Below are 25608 nucleotides of genomic sequence, written 5' to 3'. Positions count from 1 at the left end.
TTCTTGATCTTCCTGTTCGTTCCACTTTCTTGAGTGAGTCAGGGAGGGTGCTGCTGATGCAACACGCACACACACACACACACACACACACACACACACACACACACACACACACACAAGCTCACAACACACAGGCGAAACGACCGGGAAGGCTAGGAGGGGAGCAACTGGGCTCCGGCCCAGCCAGCTAGAACTGGTTTTCAAGGGAAGTTGCAAAAAGCTCCTGGTTTAAAACTGACAATTGGTTGGATCTCCTACAGGCTGTGAGAGCAAAGTCTGCCAGCAGGGTCACACTGAGCCCATGTGCTGCTATCTCAGCTCCAGCCTTCCTGTGTTGGACGGAGCATAATATTTACCAAGTGCTGCTCTGCCTGTAGCTGGTTCTGTCCTGGTCACTTTCATGGCTGCTCTGAGGCAGCAAGCCTGCTGACTCGGCAGTCCTGTCAGGACTGAATTGAATCTGCTGAGGTTAGGCCTCCTGTCACTGTGCCTTTCAGTCAAGCCTGTCCAGCAGAAGAGGGTGAGCACCTTTTTATGTATCTATCGACCTTTCTCCTTGGGCTGGAGAGATGGCTCATTTCTTGCAGAGGAAGACATCTATGTCAGGTGGCTCCAAACCAAATTATAACTCCTTTTAAACACACACATAGCATGCACATATAAAACATGTGATTTAAAATAAATACATAAAAAAACCTTTATTTTTTCCCCAACAGACTTTTTTTTTTTTTTTTTTTTTTTTGGAGACAGAATCTCTAGTAGTCCAGGCTGACCTCAAACTCATTATATAGCCAAGAATGGATTTCAAGTTTCTGATCCTCCTGCCTCTCCCTCATGAGTTTTAGGATCACAGTTGTATACCACTAAGCCCAGGTGGTGGTTGTTGTTGTTGTTGTTGTTGTTGTTTTTTTCTCGAGTCAGGGTTTCTCTGTGTAACCCTGGCTGTCCTGGAACTCACTCTGTAGACCAGGCTGGCCTTGAACTCAGAAATCCGCCTGCCTCTGCCTCCCGAGTGCTGGCATTAAAGGCGTGCACCACCACTGCCCAGCCTCTACTAAGCCCAGTTTTATGCTGTGCTGGAGACCTAATCAGGGTTGTGTGCATGCCAGTCAAAGACGGCCAACCAAGCCACACCCCTAGCCCCCTCCACAGGATACTTGTTCCAGGCCTTTTAGATCCTCCTCTGGGTACTGTCTGATTAAGGGCAGGATTTTTGGTTTTGGTTTTGAGTGACACTATATCCATTCACTAGACCAGACTCCTTGGTTAGGATTAGGTTGTTCCCATACCCCAGGAGGCTCAGGTCTAGCACAGGCAGGACCCTAAGTCATCTTGTGATAAATGTTAGAATGGGCCAGGGAGTGCCACTTACCAATAAAGCAAGCAGCTAGCGTGTGTGAGGCACTGGATTCTGGGGCTGGAGAGAAGAAGACTCAGGGGCTAACACTTGTTGCTCTTTTAGAGGATGGGATTTGGTCCCAGTACATGGTGGCTCACACCATTGTCAGCTGTAACCAAAAAGAGAAAATAGACTTAAAATAAAGCGAAAGGATGCATACACAGTCTCTCTTTAGGGCATTTTATGAATAGTGATGGATGGGGCAGGGTGCAGCTCACTGTGAGTGGCACCAGCCGGCAGGGGGTCCTGGGTTCTCTAGGAAAGCAGGCTGAGCAAGACCTGAGGAGCAAGCCAGTCAACAGCATCCCTCCACGGCCTCTGCATCAGCTCCTGCCTCCAGGTTCCTGTCCTGACTTCCCTCAGTGATGGTCTAGGATGTGGGAGTGTAAGCCTTCTCACTGAGTGGTTGCGGGCACAAGGTGCAGGGATAGAAAACCAAAACCAAAAATAAAAAACCCCTTTCCTCTCCAGCTTGTTTTTGGTCATGGTGTTTCATCACAGCAATAGTAACCCTGACTAAGACGAGGGTCCTGATGTGTCTGCTTCTGCTTCATCACTCAGGTCTGGTTTGTTTTTTAGTTTTTAGTTTTAGTTTTGTTTTTGTTTTTCTGAGACAGGGTTTCTCTGTGTAGCCCTGGTTGTCCTGGAACTCAGACCTTAGACCAGGCTGGCCTCGAACTCAGAGACTCAGCTGGCTCTACCCCCTGAGTGCTGGGATTTAAGGGGTACACCACCACTGCCAGGCCTTTCAAGGGTTCGTCACCTATTTTGTGCTATTTGCAATTCTCCTAAGAGCTTGTGGTTTCACTGCAAAAGAAATCATCTATGTTGAAATGCTATCAAAGTTATTTTTATTGCCAAATATTAATTGCACAAAGGAGTTTGATTATGACAAAATAGATAAAATTATAATTTACTTGTTTTCTTATGTTTACTTTATATCCATTAAGTGTTTTGCCTGCATGTATGTCTGTACACCATTTGGATGCCTGGGACATGCAGAAGTCAGACAAAGGCATGGAATTTCTTCGGAATGGAGTTACAGATGGTGGCGAGCCACTGTGCAGATGCTGAGAATTAAGCTCAGGTCCTCTAGAAGAGCAGCCAGTGCTCTTAACTGCTGAGTCATCTCTTCCAGGAAATCTGTTCTTAAAACTATACCTCTGATGTGATCTTTATCTTTCTTACATATCAAGCTCTTGCAGAAGCTCTAATAACTAGTAAACTGTTCCGTTGATAGCAGGCCTGGGATTAGCAGGCCTGGGATGTAGCTCAGTGACAAGGGAGCTAACCTAGCTTCTGAGATGGACTAAGTTCAAACCCTAAAAGCACAGGCAAACAAACAAACTCCCCTGCATCAAGGAGCCGAAGTCCTCTTCAGTCTGCGGGGCTTGCCCAGTGTGTTATTGGTTCGATATCAGCTCAGTGCATTCCTCAGCCACGAGGCCAGCACTCTGATGAGCGAGCACTGTGAGGTATTTTTTTCTCTGGCCTGGCCCATTAGCAGCAAGAAGGGCAGCTGCTTTGTCCTCATGACAGCTCTCTCCTTTTTTCTGTCCTCTTCCTTCTTTCTCTTTCAGACCCTGGCCAAATGCCCAAAGCATGCTGTCCCTGGCGCTCTGGTTTCTCTGCAGCATCCCACTCCTTCTGTCACGCCACCTTGCTCCACTGCATGTCATGCGGACTGGACTTTCTTAGACCCTAATTCAAAGAATGCAAAAAGCCAGGCCATCTTTGCTCCTGTTCACCATCTCCCACCTCCTGACACGTACAGCTTGCCTGCCCTGCTGTTTTCCTCCCGGCATTTAATAAAGTTGCCGTCAAGCTTAAAACAAGAACAAAAAATAGGAAGTAGAAGAGAAAGTGGCTGGTGGCGATGGGTCTCGCAGGTAAAGTCTCTGCTTCTAGGGGCAGTGGAGCTTTCGATGGGCAATGCTGGATGTCTGGTTAGCAATGGCCAAAAAAAAAAAAATGTCCTAACAGGAAGCTGAAATGGTGCCACAGGGCACAGAGGGTCTCTCTCCCAAGTCAGGCAATCAGGATGGGAAGTTCTTTCAAAGTGGAATGGGAAGCCTTGTTCCCAGCCAGAGGTCTGGGCTTCAGCTACCACACTCCTGTCACCTGATCCAGCCTTAGTTTATTTTCTCTTTGTGTAACATAAAGGACAGTGAGACCCACCCAAGGTAGCTCTCCAAGGGAACAACATTTAAAGTGCCACCTCTGCTAACAGAGTTGAGTCTTACATGTGGGTTTTGTTGTGGTATCTGGCTGGCCTCTGTCACTCCAGGTCTGAGAGGCACTTATTGAGGGGAAGGGATTCTGACCACACACTTGTCCCCAATACTGTCTGTCTGTTTGTCTCAGGCAGCTCAGCTCCCTGGAATGGAATCTGTTTGTGTGCACGTCTCTGCCTCTACAAAGTACCCTCTCTAGAGAGAAAGTTCCTTGAGGGCTGTAGGCGGTCATGCTGGCTTGAACACACATGTTCCACGTGGTTGATTTCCATCATGCTCAGATGACCTGCCTTGCCTTCAAGGTAGAACTCAGCCTCACAATGCTTGTACTTAGTATCTGGAAGTGTCTGTGGGAGTCTCATCAAGTCAATTATGGAGCATTTAGAGCAGGGTTGGGTGGTACTCTGGAACATTTGCTTTGTCCTTGTTATCCCCCTACTGTCATTCAAGGTCATCCAGTCTTCTGTTTCTGCTACTATCCTGCCTGAACTGATCCTCCACTCACAGAGCTGGTCAATTCTTTCCTCCAAGGACTCTAAAGTGTCCCACTTGGCCTCCAGGCAGAGCTAGGCTTCCTCCTTTGTGCAGACTCACTCACTCATAAGTTGGCAATTTTTTTCCCATTGGTCATCAAGTACTTGGGAAACCCTCTACTACTGATCTACAGCTCCAGCCCTCTCACATCTCCTAGATCAGCAGAGGAGAGAAGGTTTATAGCTTGAACCTGCTCTTCATCCCAAATAGCATCTCAGGCAACAGGAAGCAAAATAGCAGAAGTACAGAGAACCCGAGTTTAGTACACCCTGTGTTGGGGGCTTGGAATCAGCCCAGAAACCACTTGGACGCTGATCTCAGGCAAATAGGGATGGTTTATTGAACACCACACCCCAAGAGAGATCAATCAGGGCCATGGTCCAGACAAGCTGGATATGACATTGAGTTAAGATCCTATAGGACTTTTAAGCCTAAAATCCACAAGCATCTGTGCCAAGTTATTCCGCCAATCAGGATTTGGGGATAGGAGATCTCCTTAGAAACATGTCTTTGCTGTACACTTATCCTGTTCCCATTGATTGGGGTATTCAGCTGAGGCAGGGAACTTGCCTTGGCTAACATTCATCTCTTAACTTGCCAACCAGGATGTCAGTTACATATGTACATCTCTCTTTTTGCCAAGTAAGATATCAAGTCCCAGGAAAGTATTGGGAACTTTACTTGATCCCTATTTAAAAAGGAAGTCTTATTCCAAATGGCTTAAAAAAGAAAGATTTATTTGTTTGTTTATTTTATACATGTGGCTACTCTGTCACTCTCTTCAGACACATCAGAAGAGAGAAACTGATCCCATTACAGATATTTGTGAGCTACCATGTGACTGCCGGGAATTGAACTCAAGACCTCTGGAAGGGCTCCCAATGGTTTCTTATATTGGTCTGGGTGTCTCTCTCAAGTTGGAGTCCATCACGGGGTCAGCTTATATAGACAACAACCATAAAAGCTCGTAGTAGGTGCAGGAAGTACTGCTGGGTGGTTGGTTCGGGTCCAAGCTTATTGTGGCTAACTATACAAAGCAGTTCTAACTAACTTCTATTGAGGATGGTTTCCAAGAACACCAAAGCACAGAACATCCTAGTGACAGCATGTGAGAAAGTTTGTTTTTTTTTTTTTTTTTCCCCAAGATAGGGTTTTTCAGTACAGCCCTTGCTGTCCTGGAACTCATTCTGTAGACCACGCTGGCCTCAAACTCAGAGATCCACCTGCCTCTGCCTCCCAAGTGCTGAGATAAAAGGCGTGTGCGAGCCGGGCAGTGGTGGCCTGAGTTCAATTCCCAGCAACCATGTGGTGGCTCAGAACCATCTGTAATGGGATCTGACACCCTCTTCTGGTGTGTCTGAAGGCAGCTATAATTGTTCTCATATACATAAAATAAATAAATCTTTAAAAAAAACCAAACATGCCAAAAAGAGCCAAGGTATTTTTATTAGTCAGAGTTCTCTATAGTCACAGAGCTTATGGGAATGTCTCTCTATATTGAGGGAATTTATTGTGATGACTTACAGTCTGTAGTCCAACTACCCCAACAATGGTCAACTCTGAATGGGAAGTCCAGGGATCTCATAGTTGCTCAGCCCACGAGGCTAGGTGTTTTAGCTGGTCTTCTGTAGAACTAAATTCTAAATGATGTGCCAGCAAGTAAATACAAGCAGGCAAAGAAGAGTGAATCTTCCTTCTTGCAATGTCCTTATGTAGGTCTCCAGCAGAAGGTATGGTTCAGATTAAAGGTGTGTACCACCATGCCTGGATCTGGGACTTGTTTTGTCACAGGCTGACCTTAAACACAGAGATTTCCTTGCCTCAGTCTCCTGGGATTAGAGGTGTAAACTACTTTCCTTGGGCCTAAGCTTTTCTCTTTCTTTTTTTGTTTTTCTTTTTGTTTTTTTGAGATGGTTTCTCTTTGTAGCCCTGGCTGTCCTGGAACTCACTCTGTAGATCAGGCTGGCCTCGAACTCAGAAATCCGCCTGCCTCTGCCTCCCAAGTGCTGGGATTAAAGGCGTGAGCCACCACACTTGGCTCTTAATTTATTTTTAAATGGAGCCAGGTGGTGGTGGCATACAACTTTAATCCTGGTCCTTAGGAGGTAGAGGCAGGTGGATCTCTGTGAGTTTTAGGTAAGCTTGGTCTACAGAGTGACCTCCAAGGCTACACAAAGAAACGCTTTTTGAGAAAAGAAAGAGAAAGAGAAAAAAAGAAAGAAAGAAAGAAAGAAAAAGAATGTCACGTGAACAGTCTAAAAAAAAGGGGCTGATCTCTGCTGTTGCAGACAAGATGGTTAATAATGTATTATTATTTTTATTTCTAGTATTTCAAATTGCCTTGAAACCAGAAAGCCTGGATTGCTTTCCCAAAATTACAATACCATTAAATTACTTTAAAATTACACGATTTCGGGAGTGGGTGGGCAGGGGAGCAGGGTGGGGGGAGGGTATAGGGGACATTCGGGATAGCATTTGAAATGTAAATGAAGAAAATATCTAATAAAATAAGTTAAAAAAATTACACGATTTCTTTATTGTGTGGATGTGTCACAGCTTGCAGGTGGAAGTCAGATAATTTACCTCAGTTAGTTCTTTCCTTCCACTGCAAGAGTCCCAGGATAGTCCCTGGGGCCGCGTCGGACCCTGATCACTAACACCACCCTTAGGTGTAAATGAGCGATTGAATGGGAGGACAGTGAGTGAGAGTAAAGCCAAAGTTTGGCTTGCGGATTGAGGCTCCTTTGAGAAGGTACAAGGTCTTGGGGGGCGTGGCTGGTTGCGTGGCTCTGGACTGGGCGTGCCGGGGGCGTGACCCGTGCCGTGTACGACGGTTCGCGGTGATGGTGTGGGCGTGGTCTGGCGCGGGGGCGGGTCCCGAGGCTGTCCACGCATAGACACCCCCCCACCCCCAGCGGAGGCCCGGAAGGGACCATTCGCGCTTCCGTCTCCGCCGGGGCCTCACGGAGGGCGGAGTTGCGGCCCGAGGACGCGACGCGAGCCCAGTTCCGGCGAGGAGGCCGCGCCAGTGACAGCGATGGCGGCGGAGTCGGCGCTCCAAGTTGTGGAGAAGCTCCAGGCGCGCCTGGCGGCGAACCCGGACCCCAAGAAGGTGAGCGGCGGGCGGCGCGGGCGGCGTGGGCCTCGCGGGCGGGCGTTGGGCGCGGCGCGGGCCCTGTAACGGTCGCGGGCCGGGCGCGGTGGGCTTCTCCTCCGACCCGGAGCCAGGCCCCACGGAGCGGCGCGGGGCAGTGGGGAGTTCGCGGCCGGCGGGCGCCCCCCGGCCGGGGGCTGAGGACTGGAGGGGCGGCCCGGCCTTGCGGCTCTCCCCGGGGTTCGGGCATCCGCGCCAGCTGTTTCCCCGTCGCAGCCGAGCGACCCCGTCCGCTGCTTGGGGGTCCTGCGGCTCGAGGACCCCTGTGCTGTCCTCTGCCCTTTAGCGGAGAAAACGGGGAACGCCTTGGGGTTTTTTTCCGAGCTCGGGTCCTGGGTGAGGGCGTGAGCCTGTTCCACGGCTCTGACATCCTGGAAGGTGGGACCAGGCTGTGATGAGGAACCATGTTTAATTGCACGTAACTACTTTGTTGCTGCTTTTTAAGAGACTGTTATTTTTAAATACATTGTATCCCCTCGCGGTCCCCACCCCTCCGGGGTGGCGAGGCTGCTCAGGGCTCTAGGAGGAGGGGATGGTGGGAGTTAGAATCGTTTTCACTGAAGTCTCTGGCCGCAAACTCCGAAGGGTGTGACATCGCTTGTCAGCATTCTAGCCGGGGCCTGAGGTTCCTAAAAGGTGAAGTGTCCAGCGAGCTGGGTGGAAGAGGAAGTAGTGGAGGGAGGCTGCGAACGAACTTACACATGCAGTCTAGGTTCCTAGCCAGCACCAGCTCTGGACTTTGGAGGAGTTCTCTGCTCATCCTGTCCTTTCTCTAGTTTCTTCCTGAAACACCAACTGGGCCCTAGTGTTCTTTGTAAGTGTTAATCGCCATCTTTCAGAATGTCCAGTCAGGGACCCCATTTACTCTTCTTGTTCCTAGTTGGGTCACAGAGAGGGTTCTCTGTTTTGGAAGGTTTCACACTACCTCTCAACCTCCGGGCCACTTTTAAACTCCCCTCCCCCAGCTCAGAGATACACTTCTTCAGAAGCTGTGTTGTAAGTCAGCGAAAACGTAAATGTTTTAATCGTCTTGTGTTTTACTTTCTCTGGAAGCCTTGGGGATCTTTGGTCAGACATATTTACAAGTTTCTTTTTACAATAACCCTTTGTGGTCATCTAATAAATGGTCATTATTTCCAAGTACCAGATTGCCTTCCTGAACATTGTAAGATTTGTGACTGACCTTAAAGTAACCATCATCATTTTGTCGTTTCTGCCATAAGGTTAAAAAAAATAGAATTTAAATTTTGGAATGATCTATTTGTGTATGAAATGTCAAGTTAGGAAAAGTTTAAGTAAATTTTCTTAAGTTCCTAATAATTATTTCAAAGGGTGTTTGGTGTTTTTGTTTTTGTTGTTGTGTTTGGCGGTAGTTCTTGTGTTATTGGCAGGGACTCAGGCTAATACTAGTAGGCAAGCCCTCTTCTACCTCTGACAGCCCTAATTTGGCTTTTCAATTCCCAGAGAGAAAATTACCTTCAGGCTGGGGATGTATTTCAGTAGCAGCTATGTGAGCTCCTGGCTTCTGTACCCACTGGGGAGGGAGAACTGAATGTGTTGTGAAGAGAGAGGTGAGGAGACTCTTGAGAGACCCCTGTGCAAAGGACCTGAAACGTTGATATTCAGAAACACGCTGACTGCAAAGAGAAAATTGCAAGCCTGCATGCTGGCTTTCCAACCCCCTTTTAACATAGCAAGCTCTCACAGGTTTGTGAAGTGGCAAGATGATTATAGATAGAGCAGTATGAATTTGCAACCAAATCTTGCTTCCAGACCATTATTAGCCAAAAGGCTGATTCCACATCTGTGTTTTTGGGACTCCTGCTATTGGATTTTGGTGTTTTAAGTGTAAATTAACTGTGTATTCACTCTGCTTTCATCCAGCCTCTAGGCTCACTTGTTAGAGAAGGTACTGTGAGATGACTTAACTTTTGTTCCTATCATTGGATTGGAAACAGTTTTCTTGACAGATAAAGTTAGCAGTCCTTAATCTGGTTTTGAGTGTAAAAACTACGAAGCACACAGATTGGTGGTAGATGGAGAATGAGGAGGTCATTGTTGGGAACTGGTTAGCTCTAAGACTGGAAGCGGAGAACCCAAGATTCCTATGTATGGGACTGTGCAAACTTTTGTTATTTCTGTCATCTGCTACCAGTTTTGCTGGCTTTATATATGTCTACATTGGGTTGACAACACTAGTTTCCATCTACTTGAGGATACCCATAGTACTCTCTGCTTGTTGCTTCATTCTTGGAAGTCACCGACTGAAAACTGGGCTAAATCAGCTAGAACATCTCAAGAGTTTTTATTGTGTCTGCTAGACCAAAGGTAGGGCACAGGCAATACTCACTTTGCCAGTCCATACAAAGCCTTGAGATCAACACATCCTCTTTGACTTCTGACTCCATTCCTCTCTGTTGGCTATGTAGTGGTCCTGTAATTGTGTTTTGTGACCTTTGCCACATGAACTGTAAGCTGTCAAGTAGCATGGTGTTGAGGAAGAATGCCTGCTTTCTTCTATATTCTATGCATGAGTCTTTCTTTTAAGGACAGTGATATTAGTTTCTTGGCTTTTTAGGCAAGTATGGAACAGCCCTAGACCCAGGTTCAATGTCAGCAAAATAGGAGAACAATAACTACTAGACAGGGTCAAATGAGACAAACTTACCTTGATTCCCGGCACAAAGTGGATGGTATATAAATATCCCCTTCTCGGGCTGGGCAATGGTGGTGCACGCCTTTAATCCCAGCACTTGGGAGACAGAGGCAGGCGAATTTCTGAGTTTGAGGCCAGCCTGGTCTACAGAGTTCCAGGACAGCTAGGGCTACACAGAGAAACCCTGTCTCAGGGGGCTGTGTGTGTGTGTGGGAAGTCCTCTTCTCCAGGGACCACCATTATAGGAGAAGCACCTTTTTTTTTTTTTTTTTTTTTTTTTTTTTGGTGCTTCTAGACAGGGTTTCTCTGTTTAGAAATTCGCCTGCCTCTGCCTCCCAAGTGCTGGGATTAAAGGCGTGTGCCACCACCGCCCGGCTAGAACCACCAATTTTAACTCTTTCCAGTAACTCCAGATTTCCCTTTGAGAAAATGTTATTAGCCTTAGCCTTTACATAATGTTTCCTGAGCTGGATCATAAAGGAAGTGGAGAGTTTAAGTATAATTTTTACTCCATTAAGTTTCATATTCCCCAGATTCGCCATTGGGCCTCTTATTCCGTCAAACAAGATTGTCACCTGTGATTCAGTTGCTCTGCCTAGAGACCATGTTAAGTAATTATGGGAGTAAAATGACCAGAAAAACATACTTGTTGCTCCAGCTTGTAGTAATATGACCGATTACAGTACAAAAAACAAGTCTTGCTGTCTAATATTTAAAAATGAAGGCAGATGGTTATCTATTTTGTTTTATGTATTTTTTGTTTGTTTGTTTTTTGTTTGTTTTCGAGACAGGGTTTCTCTGTGTAGCCCTGGCTGTCCTGGAACTCACACTGTAGACCAGGCTGACCTTGAACTCAGAAATTCACCTGCCTCTGCCTCCCAAGTGCTGAGATTAAAGGCGTGTGCCACCATGCCTAGTTTATACTGTTTTCTTTTTATTTTTTTAAGGCTCATTTTTATTTTGATTTTTTTTAAATTTTTTTTTTTTAAGATTTATTTATTAATTATATGTAAGTACACTGTAGCTGACTTCAGACACTCCAGAAGAGGGCATCAGATCTTGTTACTGATGGTTATGAGCCACCATGTGGTTGCTGGGATTTGAACTCNGGACCTTTGGAAGAGCAGTAGGGTACTCTTACCCACTGAGCCATCTCACCAGCCCCCCTCATTTTTATTCTATTTATTTATTTATTTATTTATTTCTAAAGATTTATTTATTTATTTATTATACGTAAGTACACTGTAGCTGTCTTGAGACACTCCAGAAGAGGGCATCAGATCTTGTTACTGATGGTTATGAGCCCCCATGTGGTTGCTGGGATTTGAACTCCGGACCTTCGGAAGAGCAGTAGGGTACTCTTACCCACTGAGCCATCTCACCAGCCCTCATTTTTATTTTTTATGTGTATGAGTTTTACCTGCATATATGTATGTTCACCAAATGCATGCCTGATGCCCATGGAAGCCAGAAGAGGGCACTGGGTCATGGAAAACTGGGGTTACAGACAGATGTAAGCTGCCATATGGGTTCTGGGAACGGAGTCTAGGTCCTCTGCAAGCCTTGTCAGTGCTCTTAGCCACTGGGCCATCTCTTGAGCCCTGTTTTGACTTTTTGGTTTTTTTGAGACAGGGTTTCTCTGTATAGCCCTGGCTGTCCTGGAACTCACTTTGTAGACCAGGCTGTCCTCGAACTCAGAAATCCGCCTGTCTCTGCCTCCCGAGTGCTGGGATTAAAGGCGTGCGCCACCATGCCTGGCTGACTTTTTTTTTTTAAATATTTATTTATTATGTGTAAGTACACTGTATCTGTCTTTAGGCAAGGGAGTCAGATCTTGTTACAGATGGTTGTGAGCTACTATGTGGTTGCAGGGATTTGAACTCAGGACCTCTGGAAGAGTAATCAGTGCTCTTAACCACTAAACTATCTCTCTCCAGCCCCTGTTATGACTTATTAAAAATTGAAATAGTTGTGCATATATGTGTTCTATATGCATATATAACCAAATAGGTTCAATCTCCTGTTGATTTATACACATGTATGTGGGTGCCCCCAGAAGCCAGCAGAGGGCATCAGGTGCTCTAAAGCTGGCGTAACAGGTGGCTGTGACGTGCCAGATGGTGCTGGGAACTGAACTTGGATTCTCTGGAAGAGCAACATGTGTTTTTAGATTTATTTATGAATTCACTGTCACTGTGTTCAGACACACCAGAAGAGGGCATCAGGTCCCATTACAGATGGTTGAGAGCCACCATGTGGTTGTTGGGAATTGAACTCAGGACCTCTGGAAGAGCAGTCAGTGCTCTTAAACCTCTGAGCCATCTTTCTAGCCCCCTGTTTTTGCTTTTGAGTGAGGATTTACCATGTATCATAGTCTGGTACTCAATATGTAGCTCAGGCTTGCATCAGACTTTGAGTGCTAGGGTTACAAGGGTATACTACCACAGCTGACTCAGTTATCAGTTTTACACTGGTGTACTTTACCACACTCCCTGTATGGAAAGTGTTTCTATGCATTTACCCATTCTTAGAAAAAGGCTTAGCAATCCTGACATCCATTGGAAATAAAGTAAGTAGGAATTGTCTGAGCAGTATCTGGTCCAGGATCCAGGGTAGGACATGGAAAGAGCTGTTGGCTGATGAACGAAATTATTAGGGATGAACATGTTTAACTTTTATGGTGTTGCAGACACCATGACTAAGCACTGCACATGGTTTGTCCCAATGAATCCTCAGAGCTTGCAGCAAATGGAGACTCTAGTTTTGATTTGCAGATGAAGTAACTCAGGTCTCGGGCGGGTTACTGGCTTGCACACGATCAGTCAAGAAGCGAGACGACCTGTCTCTCACTCTGTCTTGAGCTCTGCTCTACCAGTTTTGACCTAGTTTTAGAGACTTCAGAAAGGAAATGGGCAAACCAAATCTTTCTGATCTACCCAGACATGTTTGATCGTTATTAACAGCAAAGCTCTGACTCCAGCATCTCAGATTGGTCTTGAGTTCCCATTTGTGATGACACTTGTGGTAAACACTGTATCCCTTCAGGAGGTTTGTGGGTCCTCTCTTCCTGTGTAGTCCTTGTTCTGCTTTAGATATATCAAGTCTATAGATGATTTCCCTAAACATGCTACCTTTCACAGTCCTCTGTCTGCAAAGTGATAGTTGCTGATGGCTGTGTTTGATTGTTTTTTTGTTTTGTTTTTGTGTGTGTGGGGGCAGAATCTCTCTCCCTCTCTGAAACCCATATGACCTTTGAACTCAGGGTGATTCGTCTACCTCAGTTTCCTAAATGCTGGGATTATAGACATTAGTCACCATACCAGGCCAGTAAGTGAGGGTTTTTTAAGTTATTATTTATTTAGTTTGTGTATGGATGTTTTGCTGGCATGAATGTCTGTGCACTTCATGTGTGCCTGGTGTCCTTGGAGGCTAGAAGAGAGCATCAGAACTAGGATTAGAGATGATTTGAGCCTCCATGTGAGGTCCTCTGGAAGAGCAGCCAATGAGCCATTTCCCCAGTCCCATTTAGTGAGTTTTAATTCACTTCTCTGTCTCTTTTTTCCCTTTGGAGAAGAAAGTAGTTAAAAACATATAATCTAGCCAGGCTTGGTGACATAGTCCTGTAACCTTGCTATTCCAGAGGCTAAGGCAGGAAATTCAGAAGTCAAGGCCAAGCCTGATCTCTAAATGTAAAAAGAAGGCTAGGTTAGGGGCTGGAGAGATGGCTCAATGGTTAAGAGCACTGACTGTTCTTCCAGAGGTCCTGAGTTCAATTCCCAGTAACCATGTGGTGGCTCACAACCATCTGTAATGGGATCAGATGCCTTCTTCTGGGGTATCTGAAGACAGTGACAGTGTACTTATATATATAATAATAATTTTTTAAAAATGATGATGTCACTTCAGCATGCCAGAACGTAGGTTTAAAAAGAAAAAAAAAAAAGAGGGCTAGGTTATAGCTTGGTGATAGAGCACTTGTCAGCATAGTTAATCAATAGGTTCAATCTCTTGTATTATAAACAGAAAACCCTAAAAGCCACAAAAGAGGGTTTGGGAGATATAATAATACATTTCGTAACATGCTTGCTTCAGAAGCATTACCTATATAGAAATGCTGTGCATGGTGTCACACTTTTGTAATACTGTGTTGGAGAGGCAGAGACAGATGGAGCCCTGGAACTCATTGGTCAGTGAACTTAGCCTAATTGATGAGCTCCAGGCCAGTGATAGACCTAGCATCAAGGGAGGTGGCAGTGATTGTTGGTTTTTTGAGACTGGGTCCCTGTTTAGACTAGGCTGTCCACCTCCCCTCACCTAAACAGTGCTGGGGTTGCCGGGCAGTGGTGGCGCACGCCTTTAGTCCAAGCACTTGGGAGGCAGAGGCAGGCAGATTTCTGAGTTCGAGGCCAACCTGGTCTACAGAATGAGTTCCAGGACAGCCAGGGCTACACAGAGAAACCCTGTCTCGAAAAACAAACAAAAACAACAACAACAAAAACCAGTGCATGCACTGCCATGCCTAGCATGATGATAGTTGTCCTGCCCCCCCACAATAGACACGTGGATACAGCACACACAGTTTTAAAAACTCACAGAAGAAAGCAGAGACTGGAAAACCATATCGACTAAAGTAAACCTTGTACTACTTGTGTCCTGGGCTAGTAACAAGCATCTCTGAGCCTTTCTTCACACTTTTAAGATGCAAATAGCATCCATAGTTGTTATGTTGAAGAACGGAGCTCCAAGCAAATATCTCACCATCAGATAGTATCGTCTGCCTCAGAGAAGATCCATATGACTATAGAAATTAATATTTGTCTTATTCTTTCTGCAGCTATTGAAATATTTGAAGAAGCTTTCCGTCTTACCTATCACAGTTGACATTCTTGTGGTAAGAATTTTTTTAACTGTAAATATTATGTGACTATATTGCAAATGTTTCCCACTACAGAATGTGTAAGGGACACTTAGAGAGGTTAGGCTTTACAAATGAAAGAAGCTAGATACAAACCACTGCATACTGTATGATTCTGTTTATATGAAATGTCCAGGATGGGCTACTCCATAGACAGAAAGTAGATAGGTATGTGATTGTTAGGGCTTAGGGAATTGGAAGGAACAGGGTTTCTCTTTTTACATTCTAGAGTTAGGCTGTGGGAAGTATGAGGAGTTATGAGGAGGTAAGTATGAAGAAAGTTCTAGAAATCACTGTACTTTAAGATGGTGTATTTTATGTCATGTGACAAGGTGGGCAGGTATGCTGGAAGGAGCTCACGGTGTTGTGCCTGACAGACAAGTGTGCTCCTCTAAGCTGCATGACTATTTCCTGTTACTTGAATGTTGGTTCAAAAATTTTGGTTCGAGCTGGTGAGATGGCTCATCAGGTAAGAGCACCCGACTGTTCTTCCAAAGGTCCTGAGTTCAAATCCCAGCAACCACATGGTGGCTCACAACCATCCGTAACAAGATCTGGCGCCCTCTTCTGGAGTGTCTGAAGACAGCTACAGTGTACTTACATATAATAAATAAATAAATCTTTAAAAAAAAAAATTTTTTTTTTGGTTCAAAATTTAAAGATATATTCTTTTACTTATGTGTATGGGCCAGTGTGACTTTATGAGTGTTTACATGCCCAAAGAGAGCACGGGACCTTAGATTCTCTCAGATTGGAGTTGTAGGCAATCGGGAGCTACCTGATGTGAGTGCTGGGATTGAATTTCTGTCTTCTGCAAGAGCAGTAATTTCTCTTAACTGCAGAGATGTCACTCTATCCCTCAACTGGAAATTTAAACATACGAGGTACATGAGAGTTAGGTGAGAGTTTAAGAGTGCTTTCTGATCTTCCAGTGGATCCCAGTTCCCCTGCCCGGCAGTATAAATATTTTTAAAAAATTAATGCATGAAAAGAATTTTGGCTTTGGGATCTACTACTCATAGATTCTAATTCTAGGAAACTTTGAGGCTGGCATGGCTATGTGCGCCTTTGTAGGTGAGTCGGAGTTCAAGGCCAACCTGGTATATATACTGAACCCTGTCTTTTCAAAAAAGAAAAAGAAAAAAGAAATCCAATTTCCATGTCTTTAGGCTGATTCCTTCCTTAAGGGTTATGATGAGCACTTTCACTGTCTCAGAGAGAGCATGCTGGATCAAACCCCACCCCTCCTTGTTACATTCTGTGCTTCTGGGCTGTCTTAATGACCTTCCCTAAACCTGTGGGCTTTGTTACTTTGTGTCAGACATCTGGGCATAGGCCACAAAGTAACTTAGTATAAGGCTTAGGCGTTTTAGGAGGGAAGTCGTTGCTTTTCTCCAACAAGAGGCTTTACATGTATAGAAAACCATGCCTTTGGTTTCAGAATCCTCGGTCAATTCCTGTGTTTCTTTTGTAGGAGACTGGGGTAGGGAAAACAGTGAACAGCTTTCGGAAACATGAGCAAGTGGGAAACTTTGCCAGAGACCTGGTGGCCCAGTGGAAGAAGCTGGTTCCAGTAGAGCGGTGAGAACATTTCTTCTTTGCTTGTTCTGCTTCATATGTCAAATTAACTATGTGACCTCAATTATAAAAATAACCCAGGATTATTGTAAGTTATTGTAGAATATATGATAAAGTATTAAGAATAAATTTTTCTTGCTCTCTTACCCTCTTGCTCTCACTCTCTTGTCTCTCTCACTCTTGCTTCCCGCTTGCCCAGTCTCTCCCCATTCCCTTCCCCACTCTCTCCACATGGCCATGGCCAGCCTCTGCTTCTCTACTCTTCTCCCTCTCCCTCTCTCTGCCTTTCTACAACAAACGCCTTAAAAGCAAAAAAACAAGAAAACAAAAAACCGTACCACACACAAAAAACAAAAAGCAAAAACCAAACCAAAAAGAATAAATTTTTCCTTGCAGCCTGTGGGGGAAGGGAGAACTCTGGCCCCAAAGGTTGTCCTCTGTCCTCCACATGTGCAGTCATCTCCTGGGAATAAGTACATCAAAATGCGAGCAAATATTTTTTTCTTAAAATTTTTTTGGTTGGTTGGTTTTAATTTTTGAGACAGTCTCTCACTATAGCCCTGGTGGAACTAAAGACCAGGCTGGCCATGAACTCAGAGATAAGTCTGCCTATGCCTGTGAGTGCTGGAATTAAAGAAATGGACCGACATGCCGAGATACAATTCTTTTTTAATGTTGAACATTAACACTTTGTTAGGTGTTTTTTGTTTTGTTTGGGGGCTTGGTGCTGAGGATGAGCACAGGCGCTCTAACGTACTAAGCGTACTGAGGTGAGGTGCTGGGTGCGTGCTCAGAGATCAGAGGACAGTTTGTGAGTCAGTTTTTTTCTGCCCCCATGGGATTGGACTCAGGTCTTCAGGCTTGCATGGTAATAATTACCTGTTGAGCCATCAGGCTGGCCTTAATATCTTCTTTCAAAATACCTCTAATCTAGCCTTGAACATGCTATGTAACATGATGACCTTGAACTTCTGATTCCCCAACAATCCTATCTTAATCTCCCTGGTACTAGGATTTTAGATGTGAGCCAGGCGTGGCCTGGTTTTTGTTGTTTGTTTTGTTTTGTGGTGAGACTGGGTCTTCTGTAGCCCATTGGCCTTGAATTTGCTTAGTAGCAGAGGATGGCCTTGAACTTGTGATTATCCTGACCCACCTGTGCCCTCCATGGCTGAAGTCGAGGTCTGTGACTTTGTCTAAGAGGTTTATGCTGAGGTCTGCTTCTGCTTCTGCTTCTATTTTAGAAATAGTGAGGCTGAGGATCAGGATTTTGAGAAGAACAATTCCCGTAAGCGTCCCAGAGATGCTCTTCAGAGGGAGGAGGAGTTGGAGGGGAACTACCAGGAAAGCTGGAAACCCTCTGGTAGCCGGTCTTACAGCCCTGAGCACAGACAGAAAAAACACAAAAAACTTTCTGAGCCTGAAAGACCTCACAAAGTGGCTCACAGTCACGAGAAGAGAGATGAAAGGAAGAGGTGTCACAAAGTGTCACCACCATATTCTTCAGACCCCGAGTCATCTGACTATGGCCATGTTCAATCCCCTCCACCTTCAAGTCCTCATCAAATGTATACAGACTTCTCCAGGTCCCCAGAGGAGGACCAGGAGCCCATCATCTCACACCAGAAGCCAGTAAAAGTCCACAGTAATACCTTTCAGGACAGACTAGGGGTTAGTCACCTGGGTGAACACCAAGGTAAAGGGGCTGTTAGCCAAAACAAGCAGCACAAATCTTCCCACAAGGAGAAGCACCCTGCGGATGCCAGAGGGGACGAGAAGGTCTCCGCTGTGGGCAGAGAGAAGTCACACAAAGCCTCTTCCAAAGAGGAAAGCCGAAGGCTACTGTCAGGGGACAGTGCCAAGGAGAAGCTGCCCTCTAGTGTCAAGAAAGACAAGGACAGAGAAGGCAGCAGTCTCAAGAAGAAGTTTTCACCTGCCTTAGATGTTACCTCAGACAACCACTCTAAAAAGCCCAAACACAAGGACTCTGAGAAAGCCAGGTCTGACAAAAACAAGCAGAGTGTAGACGGCGTGGACTCAGGGCGAGGGACAGGAGACCCACTGCCCAGAGCCAAGGAGAAAGTTCCCAACCACCTGAAGGCTCAGGAGGGGAAAGTAAGAACTAACGCAGATGGAAAGTCCGCAGGCCCGCTCCACACTAAAGCAGAGGAGACAGACGTGGACGATGAGTTTGAGCGGCCCACGATGTCCTTCGAGTCCTACCTCAGCTACGACCAGCCCCGGAAGAAAAAGAAGAAGGTTGTGAAAACGTCCAGTACAGCACTTGGAGAAAAAGGACTTAAAAAAAAGGACTCTAAAAGCACCAGTAAAAACTTGAACTCAGCTCAAAAATTACCCAAAGTCAACGAAAACAAGTCAGAGAAGCTGCAGCCAACTGGAGCCGAACCCACCAGGCCTCGAAAGGTAACTCTGCTCTGCCTCCTGCCTGCCAGGCCACTTGTCCTGCTGTCCTCCGACCGTTTGAGTTCTGATTGTTATTAATATTCTCGACCTTGCTAGCACTTAGCATAGATAGTGCGCAGGATAAGAATTGTTCTGGGAGCTGGGCGTGGTGGCGCACGCCTTTAATCCCAGCACTCGGGAGGCAGAGGCAGGCGGATTTCTGAGTTCGAGGCCAGCCTGGTCTACAGAGTGAGTTCCAGGACAGCCAGGGCTACACAGAGAAACCCTGTCTCGAAAAAAAAAAAAAAAAAAAAGAATTGTTCTGGGTTAGGGAGGAAGCGCAGTGTATAATAGTATAGTATAGTATGGTATACTATAGTGCTCACTGAGAGGGTGTGAGGGAGGAAGCGCGTGTATAGTAGTATAGTATGGTATACTATAGTGCTCACTGAGAGGGTGTGAGGGAGGAAGCGCAGTGTATAATAGTATAGTATAGTGCAGTGCTCACTGAGAGGGTGTGAGGGAGGAAGCGTGTGTGTATAGTATAGTATAGTATAGTATAGTATGGTATACTATAGTGCTCACTGAGAGGGTGTGAGGGAGGAAGCGCAGTGTATAATAGTATAGTATAGTACAGTGCTCACTGAGAGGGTGTGAGGGAGGAAGCGCGTGTATAGTATAGTATAGTATAGTATGGTATACTATAGTGCTCACTGAGAGGGTGTGAGGGAGGAAGCGCGTGTATAGTATAGTACAGTACAGTGCTCACTGAGAGGGTGTGAGACCCTGCATTTACTTCTTAGTGCCTCAAAATTTTCCAAGACATTTTTTGCCCTATTGACATTTATTTCTTTACCTAAATGGTGTCATTCGTGACTTGGTTAACTGACTGCAGGGAAGAAAGCTGATTACAGGGTGGGCTCTATACTGTGTCTCTTGCAGGTCCCTACTGATGTGCTGCCAGCATTGCCAGACATCCCCTTACCCGCCATTCAAGCCAACTACCGGCCCCTTCCTTCCCTTGAGTTGATTCCCTCCTTTCAGCCAAAGCGAAAAGGTAATTTTGGACATCTTTTTATTGATTTTTAGTTTTTTGAAACAGGGTCTCGTTATGTAGCCTTGGCTGGTCTGCCTGAAACTCACTTTGTAGACCAGGCTGGCTTTAAACTCAGATTCACCTGTCTCTGCCTCCCAAGTGCTAGCATTAAAGATTATATTTTTATTTTGCCTGTATTAGTGTTTTGCTGGCATCTGTGTCTATTCACCAAGTGTGTGTGGTACCCAAGGAGGCTAGAGGAGTCAGTGCTGGAGCCCTTGGACTAGAGTTACAGAAAGTGGGAGCTGCTGGGTGGGAGCTTCACCATGGGTGTGAGCCTTTTGTGACTTGCTGGTTTTCTTCTTTCTACAGCTTTCTCTTCACCCCAGGAAGAAGAAGAAGCTGGGTTCACAGGACGAAGAATGAATTCTAAGATGCAGGTGTATTCTGGTTCCAAGTGTGCCTATCTCCCCAAAATGATGACATTGCACCAGCAGTGTATCCGGGTGCTTAAGAATAATATTGACTGTGAGTTACCAACCTCGCAAGCACTTTGCTACACTGGGACTTTGTCACTGGGAGCTTGGCTGCCATTCAGTACTCACCTGCCCACCTTTGGTTTCTCTGCAGCTATCTTTGAAGTGGGAGGAGTTCCCTATTCTGTTCTTGAACCTGTCTTGGAGAGGTGCACACCTGATCAGCTCTACCGAATAGAGGAATGCAATCATGTGAGTGTCCTAATGGGAACAGTGCACCTTCCAGGCTCTGTTTCCAGACGTAGCTTTGTCTCTAGATCTGCTGTGGCCAAAGGGCAGGTCAGAGGGCAAATCACAGTTCTGGGCATGTTTGTTTTGCATGTCTGGGTCTTTAAACAGCCGATTTTTTGTGCCTGTTCCTGGGATCCTTCTTTGTTTTGATTGTTTGGGGTGGGGGGTTTGGCTTTGGTTTTTCAAGACAGAGTCTGGCTCTCCTGGAACTCACTGTGTAGACCAGGCTAGCCTCAAAGTCAGAAACCCACCTTTCTCTGCCTCCTGGGAGCTGGGAATAAAGGTGTGAGCGACCACTACCCTGCTACCTGCCGTCTTTTTTTTTTTTTTTTAAAGATTTATTTATTTTATTTATTTTTTTTGTTTTTCGAGACAGGGTTTCTCTGTATAGCCCTGGCTGTCCTAGAACTCACTCTGTAGACCAGGCTGGCCTTGAACTCAGAAATCCGCCTGCCTCTGCCTCCCAAGTGCTGGGATTAAAGGTAAAGGCTTGTGCCACCACTACCTGGCGTTTTTTTGTTTATTTGTTTTTTGTTTTTTAATTTAGTGATTTGCCTTCTTCCTAGTATTGTGGAACTGTAACTACTGCTACTACGTCAACCTGCCTCCCCCATTCTATTAGGCATTGGGTCCTGTGTAGGTAAAGGGAGATATGAAGGAGAGCGTGAATATGTGATGGCTTGGTCCTGGTTTCAGGTATTAATTGAGGAAACAGATCAGTTGTGGAAAGTTCACTGTCACCGAGACTTTAAGGAAGAAAGACCAGAAGAGTATGAGTCCTGGAGGGAGATGTACCTGAGGCTTCAGGACGCCAGAGAGCAGCGCCTGCGCCTGCTCACAAACAACATCCGGTCTGCTCACGCCAATAAGCCAAAAGGTAAAGGAAGGGTGGCTGAGCCTTCTGTCCCAGGCCAGGCTGCTCCCAGGGGTTGCCTAGAACCATTGGAAAACACACATAAATTTACATCACCATTCATAACAGTAGCAAAATTACAGTCAGGGAATAACAGTAAAATACTTCTATAGTTGGGGATCACCACACTTGAGGGGCTGTATTTCTTAAGATTTATTTATTTATTTTTATGTATGAGTACATTGTTGCTGTCTTCAGACACACCAGAAGAGGGCTTTGGGTTCCATTACAGATGATTGTGAGCCTCCATGTGGTTGCTGGGATTTAAACTCAGGACCTCTGGAAGAGTAGTCAGTGTTCTTAACTAACAAGCCATCTCTCCAGCCTGAGGAACTGTATTAAAAGGTCACAACATTAGGAAAGTTGAGAACCACTGCTCTAGCAGTACCTTTGATTATGAAAGTAAATATTGATGTTTGTATTTCTACTCAGGACGACAAGCAAAGATGGCCTTTGTCAACTCTGTGGCCAAGCCACCAAGAGATGTCCGCCGGAGGCAGGAGAAGTTTGGAACCGGGGGAGCAGTTGTCCCTGAGAAAGTCAGGTAAGATCTCTCTGCTGCAAGATCATTACCCTGAAGGAGAGCTGGGGGCAGGAAGTGACTCATTTTGTGGTGGAGTCAAGCAGTGGAGAGTGTTCTTGAGTGGTTACTGGAGCTGCACTTTCCTCTTGGCCTTTGCTTAGGTGATTAGTTCTGCTACGTGCATGTGTTCTCCTAGGCAGAAAACGGGACCTGACTCAAGAACGTGCCCCTCTGCATTCATTATTCTCACTTAAACCCCAAAACTGTTTCTATGTTTGAAGATATAGCTATGCCAATAAAATGCTTAAGGGGCTAGGATGATTCTCACACTTGGTGTGCACTTGTGACCCTAGTGCTGGGGAGCGAGTCCCCAGGCAGCCTAGTCTGTGCAGTGAGCTCTGGGTCTCTGTAAGACTCCATCTCATAGCCAGGTAGCTCCTGAGAAATAACAGCCAAGGCTGACTTGGCCTCCACATGAACAGATACCCTGGTACCCACATCCGCTTACATATACTTATCAAAACAAAACAAATTTCCAGGGTGACGAGATTTTTTTAGGGCACGTGAGCATTTCCAAACTATAGACTGACTGATATTTTAACAGGAAAAGTTTAGTGTGACTGTCACTCTCAATAAAGGGCTAACAGCTATATCTGAATCTTCACCAGCACTCTGTGTACCAGGCCCACTGCACAGAGCCACAGTAGAATCACACAGCAACAGCTCTGTTGAGATTGTGTGCTCCCAGCTAATTGTCAGCTTTGTCTGTATTTCAGGATAAAGCCAGCACCATATACGACAGGAAGCAGCCACGTTCCTGCCAGCAACATCAGCAGCGGCTTCCACTCTAGCCCTGAGGAGTTGACTTATGATGGGCCCAGTACTAGCAGTGCCCACTTAGCTCCTGTGGCCAGCAGTTCTGTCTCCTATGATCCCAGGAAACCAGCTGTGAAGAGTAAGCAACTTTGGTGGGAACAAGGCTCTGAGCCAGTGGGGATCCTGACACAGATGCTAACTGAGCCAAGGACAGGCAGGCCCTCCTCAGGTGTTTCGTGTTTATTAGCTCATGGTGAAACCATTGCTGCTCTGGGAAGCTGCAGGGTCTAGGTACTGTTGAATGTGTGAGTTGGAAAGTTAAATTGTCGGCATTATGGCCTCAAGAGTCAGCAAAGACTTCTGATTTGCCTCTTAAGCTGCCCATGAGCACGGCAGCCAGTCTTGGAAAGCTGTAGTGTCAGAGATGCTGGTGGACCGCACCTGCAGGGTCTGTCAGTCTGCCTCGTACCACAGGCTTTCTCTGACGGCTTCTCAGACAGACAGTCCTTGCTGGTTAGTCTTCTCAGACAGTCCTTGCTGGTTAGTCTTCTCAGACAGTCCTTGCTGGTTAGTCTTCTCAGACAGTCCTTGCNCCTTGCTGGTTAGTCTTCTCAGACAGTCCTTGCTGGTTAGTCTTCTCAGACAGTCCTTGCTGGTTAGTCTTCTCAGACAGTCCTTGCTGGTTAGTTCATTTGTGGTAGAGGTGAAGGGCACAGCCAGGGAAAGCAGGCTTTACTATAAACCAATCTGAAACAGCTGACTCCTTTTTCTTCACAGAAATTGCTCCGATGATGGCCAAGACCATTAAAGCATTCAAGAACAGATTCTCCCGGCGATAAACAGGACTTGCCTTGGAGGTTGAGTCTGGAAGCAGGAATACAGGGATGCTGGGGACAGGAGAAGAGGATATCCACAGAAGACCCATATCTTTTGCTTTGTGGAACTTTTTGGCCTCTGACTCCTGCACAGTTCCATGTGTCCCCCTGTGTGCCTCAGCCCTGCACCCTGCTTATAGCACACTTCAGATTTCTGAAGACAGTATGAGCCTCAGTCCTACTGAGGGCTTTAAGATCAGTTATACTTTTGTTGCTAATTAGCATCTTTGTAAACTATAAGAAATAGTTTTAAGAATAAATATTGCCCCCAGATGTATTTATAATACCCCCAGGGGTTTTTTGTTTTTCTTTTTGTTTTTTCTTTTTTCTTTTGGTCCTCCATATTTAGCCTTTTACCTTCCAGGCCCTTTATTAAAGTTAGATGAGCCTAGCAAAAGCCGTTTTTTGTCCTGGGTCAGCTCTTCTGAGTAGACACTGGTCAAAAGGGCACCTTCAGAGCCAGTGTGTCGCCCCAAGCCCATATACAGGGCCAGGAGTGAGTGAGTGCCAGAATGCCTGTCCTCCAGGGAGCCTCCCTTCCTGTTAAACCCTGAGTTCCTTGATGGGCGCTTTTCTTCCTTCAGTAGTATTTGTTAAAGAAGGCTGTTTGCAAAGTCTATAGTCCTTTGTGCATCATCTTCAAATCATACTCCTCTTCCCTGTTTTCAGGCTTGCTGGAGGACAGACCCTTAAGAGATGAATTTATGTAGGACCTCAGCAGTTTTATAATCCTCATTTCTGATTCAGTATTTTACATACACACCAACCCTTATTTTGCCTTTCCCTGCACTGTGGGGAAACAGACATAACAGGGCTTTTGTAGCTCTGAGTGTGATTTGGGGGGTTGAAATGCCAGCACTTTATTCTCTTGTTCTCTATGAATTCCTACCAGGAGTGAATGATTTAAAGCACTGTAGTACTGTGGAACTTGCTTTTGTTTGAAAGGAAAGGTACTGATGTGCCCAGAGGAACGGTATTGTGCTGTGGCCAGCAGAGAACTCTGCAGCCTCCGCTTTCTGAGTGTTGCCCTTGGGAAGGGTGGATGGTCACCCTGGTCCCAGCCAACCAACTCTGGAGGAAGATTCCCTGTTTCTAGGTGGCATAGGGGCAATGTCAGAGCTAGGAGGATAGTGCCAGCTTTTTCCTTCCTGTCAGAAAACGTGGAAGAGGACTCAATTGGTTATGAGCCAGGTGAAAGACACTATGAACTTGAGGGGACAGACAGCACTGGTACTGTGCCTATCTCCTGTTTTAGCATCCTCAAGACCTCAGGCTAGTGAAGACTCCCAAGGCAGTCCAGAAAGCCTGCACAGCTCAAGCTAGGCCCCCCTTACTGTGCATTGCTATGCTGGGTCCCTGTTGCCATGAGACAGGGGGATTGCTAAGTAAAACATTGTTTCTCTTGGTTGCTTGTTTCACCATACCACCTCTCAGCCTGACCTCAAACTCTGACATCAGGTCTCTTTAGCTGACGTTAAAGGGACATTTGTACTAGGAGCCAGGCCCCTGCTGTCTAGAACAGCCTCCTCTCTAGGTGTTGACCACCTCAGATTTATGCCTTAGCTGTGTTTTGAGGCTTCCCTTTGCCGTTTTTCCCCATTGCAGAGTCAATTGTGTATGATTTAATTCCCTTTAGGAATTTGTAGGCCTAGGGGAAGAAAGGACACACATTTGCCCGTCCCAGTGCCAGCATCCGGTTTGGCACACAAAGATTTCTGAGGCACCCAGTTTACTTAGAGCCAGATTTTCTAGCCCTTCAAGAGTGTCTGTGTCAGGGATAGGACTGGTGAGAACAGTGAGGGCCCAGT

At 45.9% G+C, this 25608-nt stretch overlaps 1 protein-coding gene across 1 annotated transcript; it reads left to right on the top strand.

Moving 5' to 3' along the window:
- Positions 1-7123: 7123 nt before the first annotated feature.
- Eloa (elongin A) lies at positions 7124-24086 on the top strand. The gene is made up of 11 exons (XM_021200528.2): positions 7124-7279; positions 14812-14868; positions 16367-16473; positions 17712-18891; positions 19813-19927; positions 20279-20434; positions 20537-20634; positions 21370-21550; positions 22019-22130; positions 22886-23064; positions 23703-24086. The coding sequence occupies exons 1-11, from the start codon at positions 7205-7207 to the stop codon at positions 23762-23764; spliced, it is 2322 nt and encodes a 773-aa protein (XP_021056187.1). The 5' UTR covers positions 7124-7204; the 3' UTR covers positions 23765-24086.
- The last annotated feature ends 1522 nt before the right edge of the window (positions 24087-25608 follow it).

Source organism: Mus pahari, chromosome 6 (assembly GCF_900095145.1).
Source record: "Mus pahari chromosome 6, PAHARI_EIJ_v1.1, whole genome shotgun sequence".
NCBI classification, from domain to species: domain Eukaryota; kingdom Metazoa; phylum Chordata; class Mammalia; order Rodentia; family Muridae; genus Mus; species Mus pahari.
Note: the sequence above shows the minus strand (reverse complement) of the source record. Positions and strands in the feature narration are given on the sequence as shown.

What these genes read in the sequence shown, in the direction of transcription:
- Eloa (XM_021200528.2), top strand. Translation starts at nt 7,205, where the DNA reads ATGGCGGCGGAGTCGGCGCTCCAAGTTGTGGAGAAGCTCCAGGCGCGC. An exon ending in CGAACCCGGACCCCAAGAAG is followed by an intron (nt 7,280 to 14,811) that starts GTGAGCGGCGGG and finishes TTCTTTCTGCAG; the next exon opens with CTATTGAAATATTTGAAGAA. An exon ending in TCACGCCAATAAGCCAAAAG is followed by an intron (nt 21,551 to 22,018) that starts GTAAAGGAAGGG and finishes ATTTCTACTCAG; the next exon opens with GACGACAAGCAAAGATGGCC.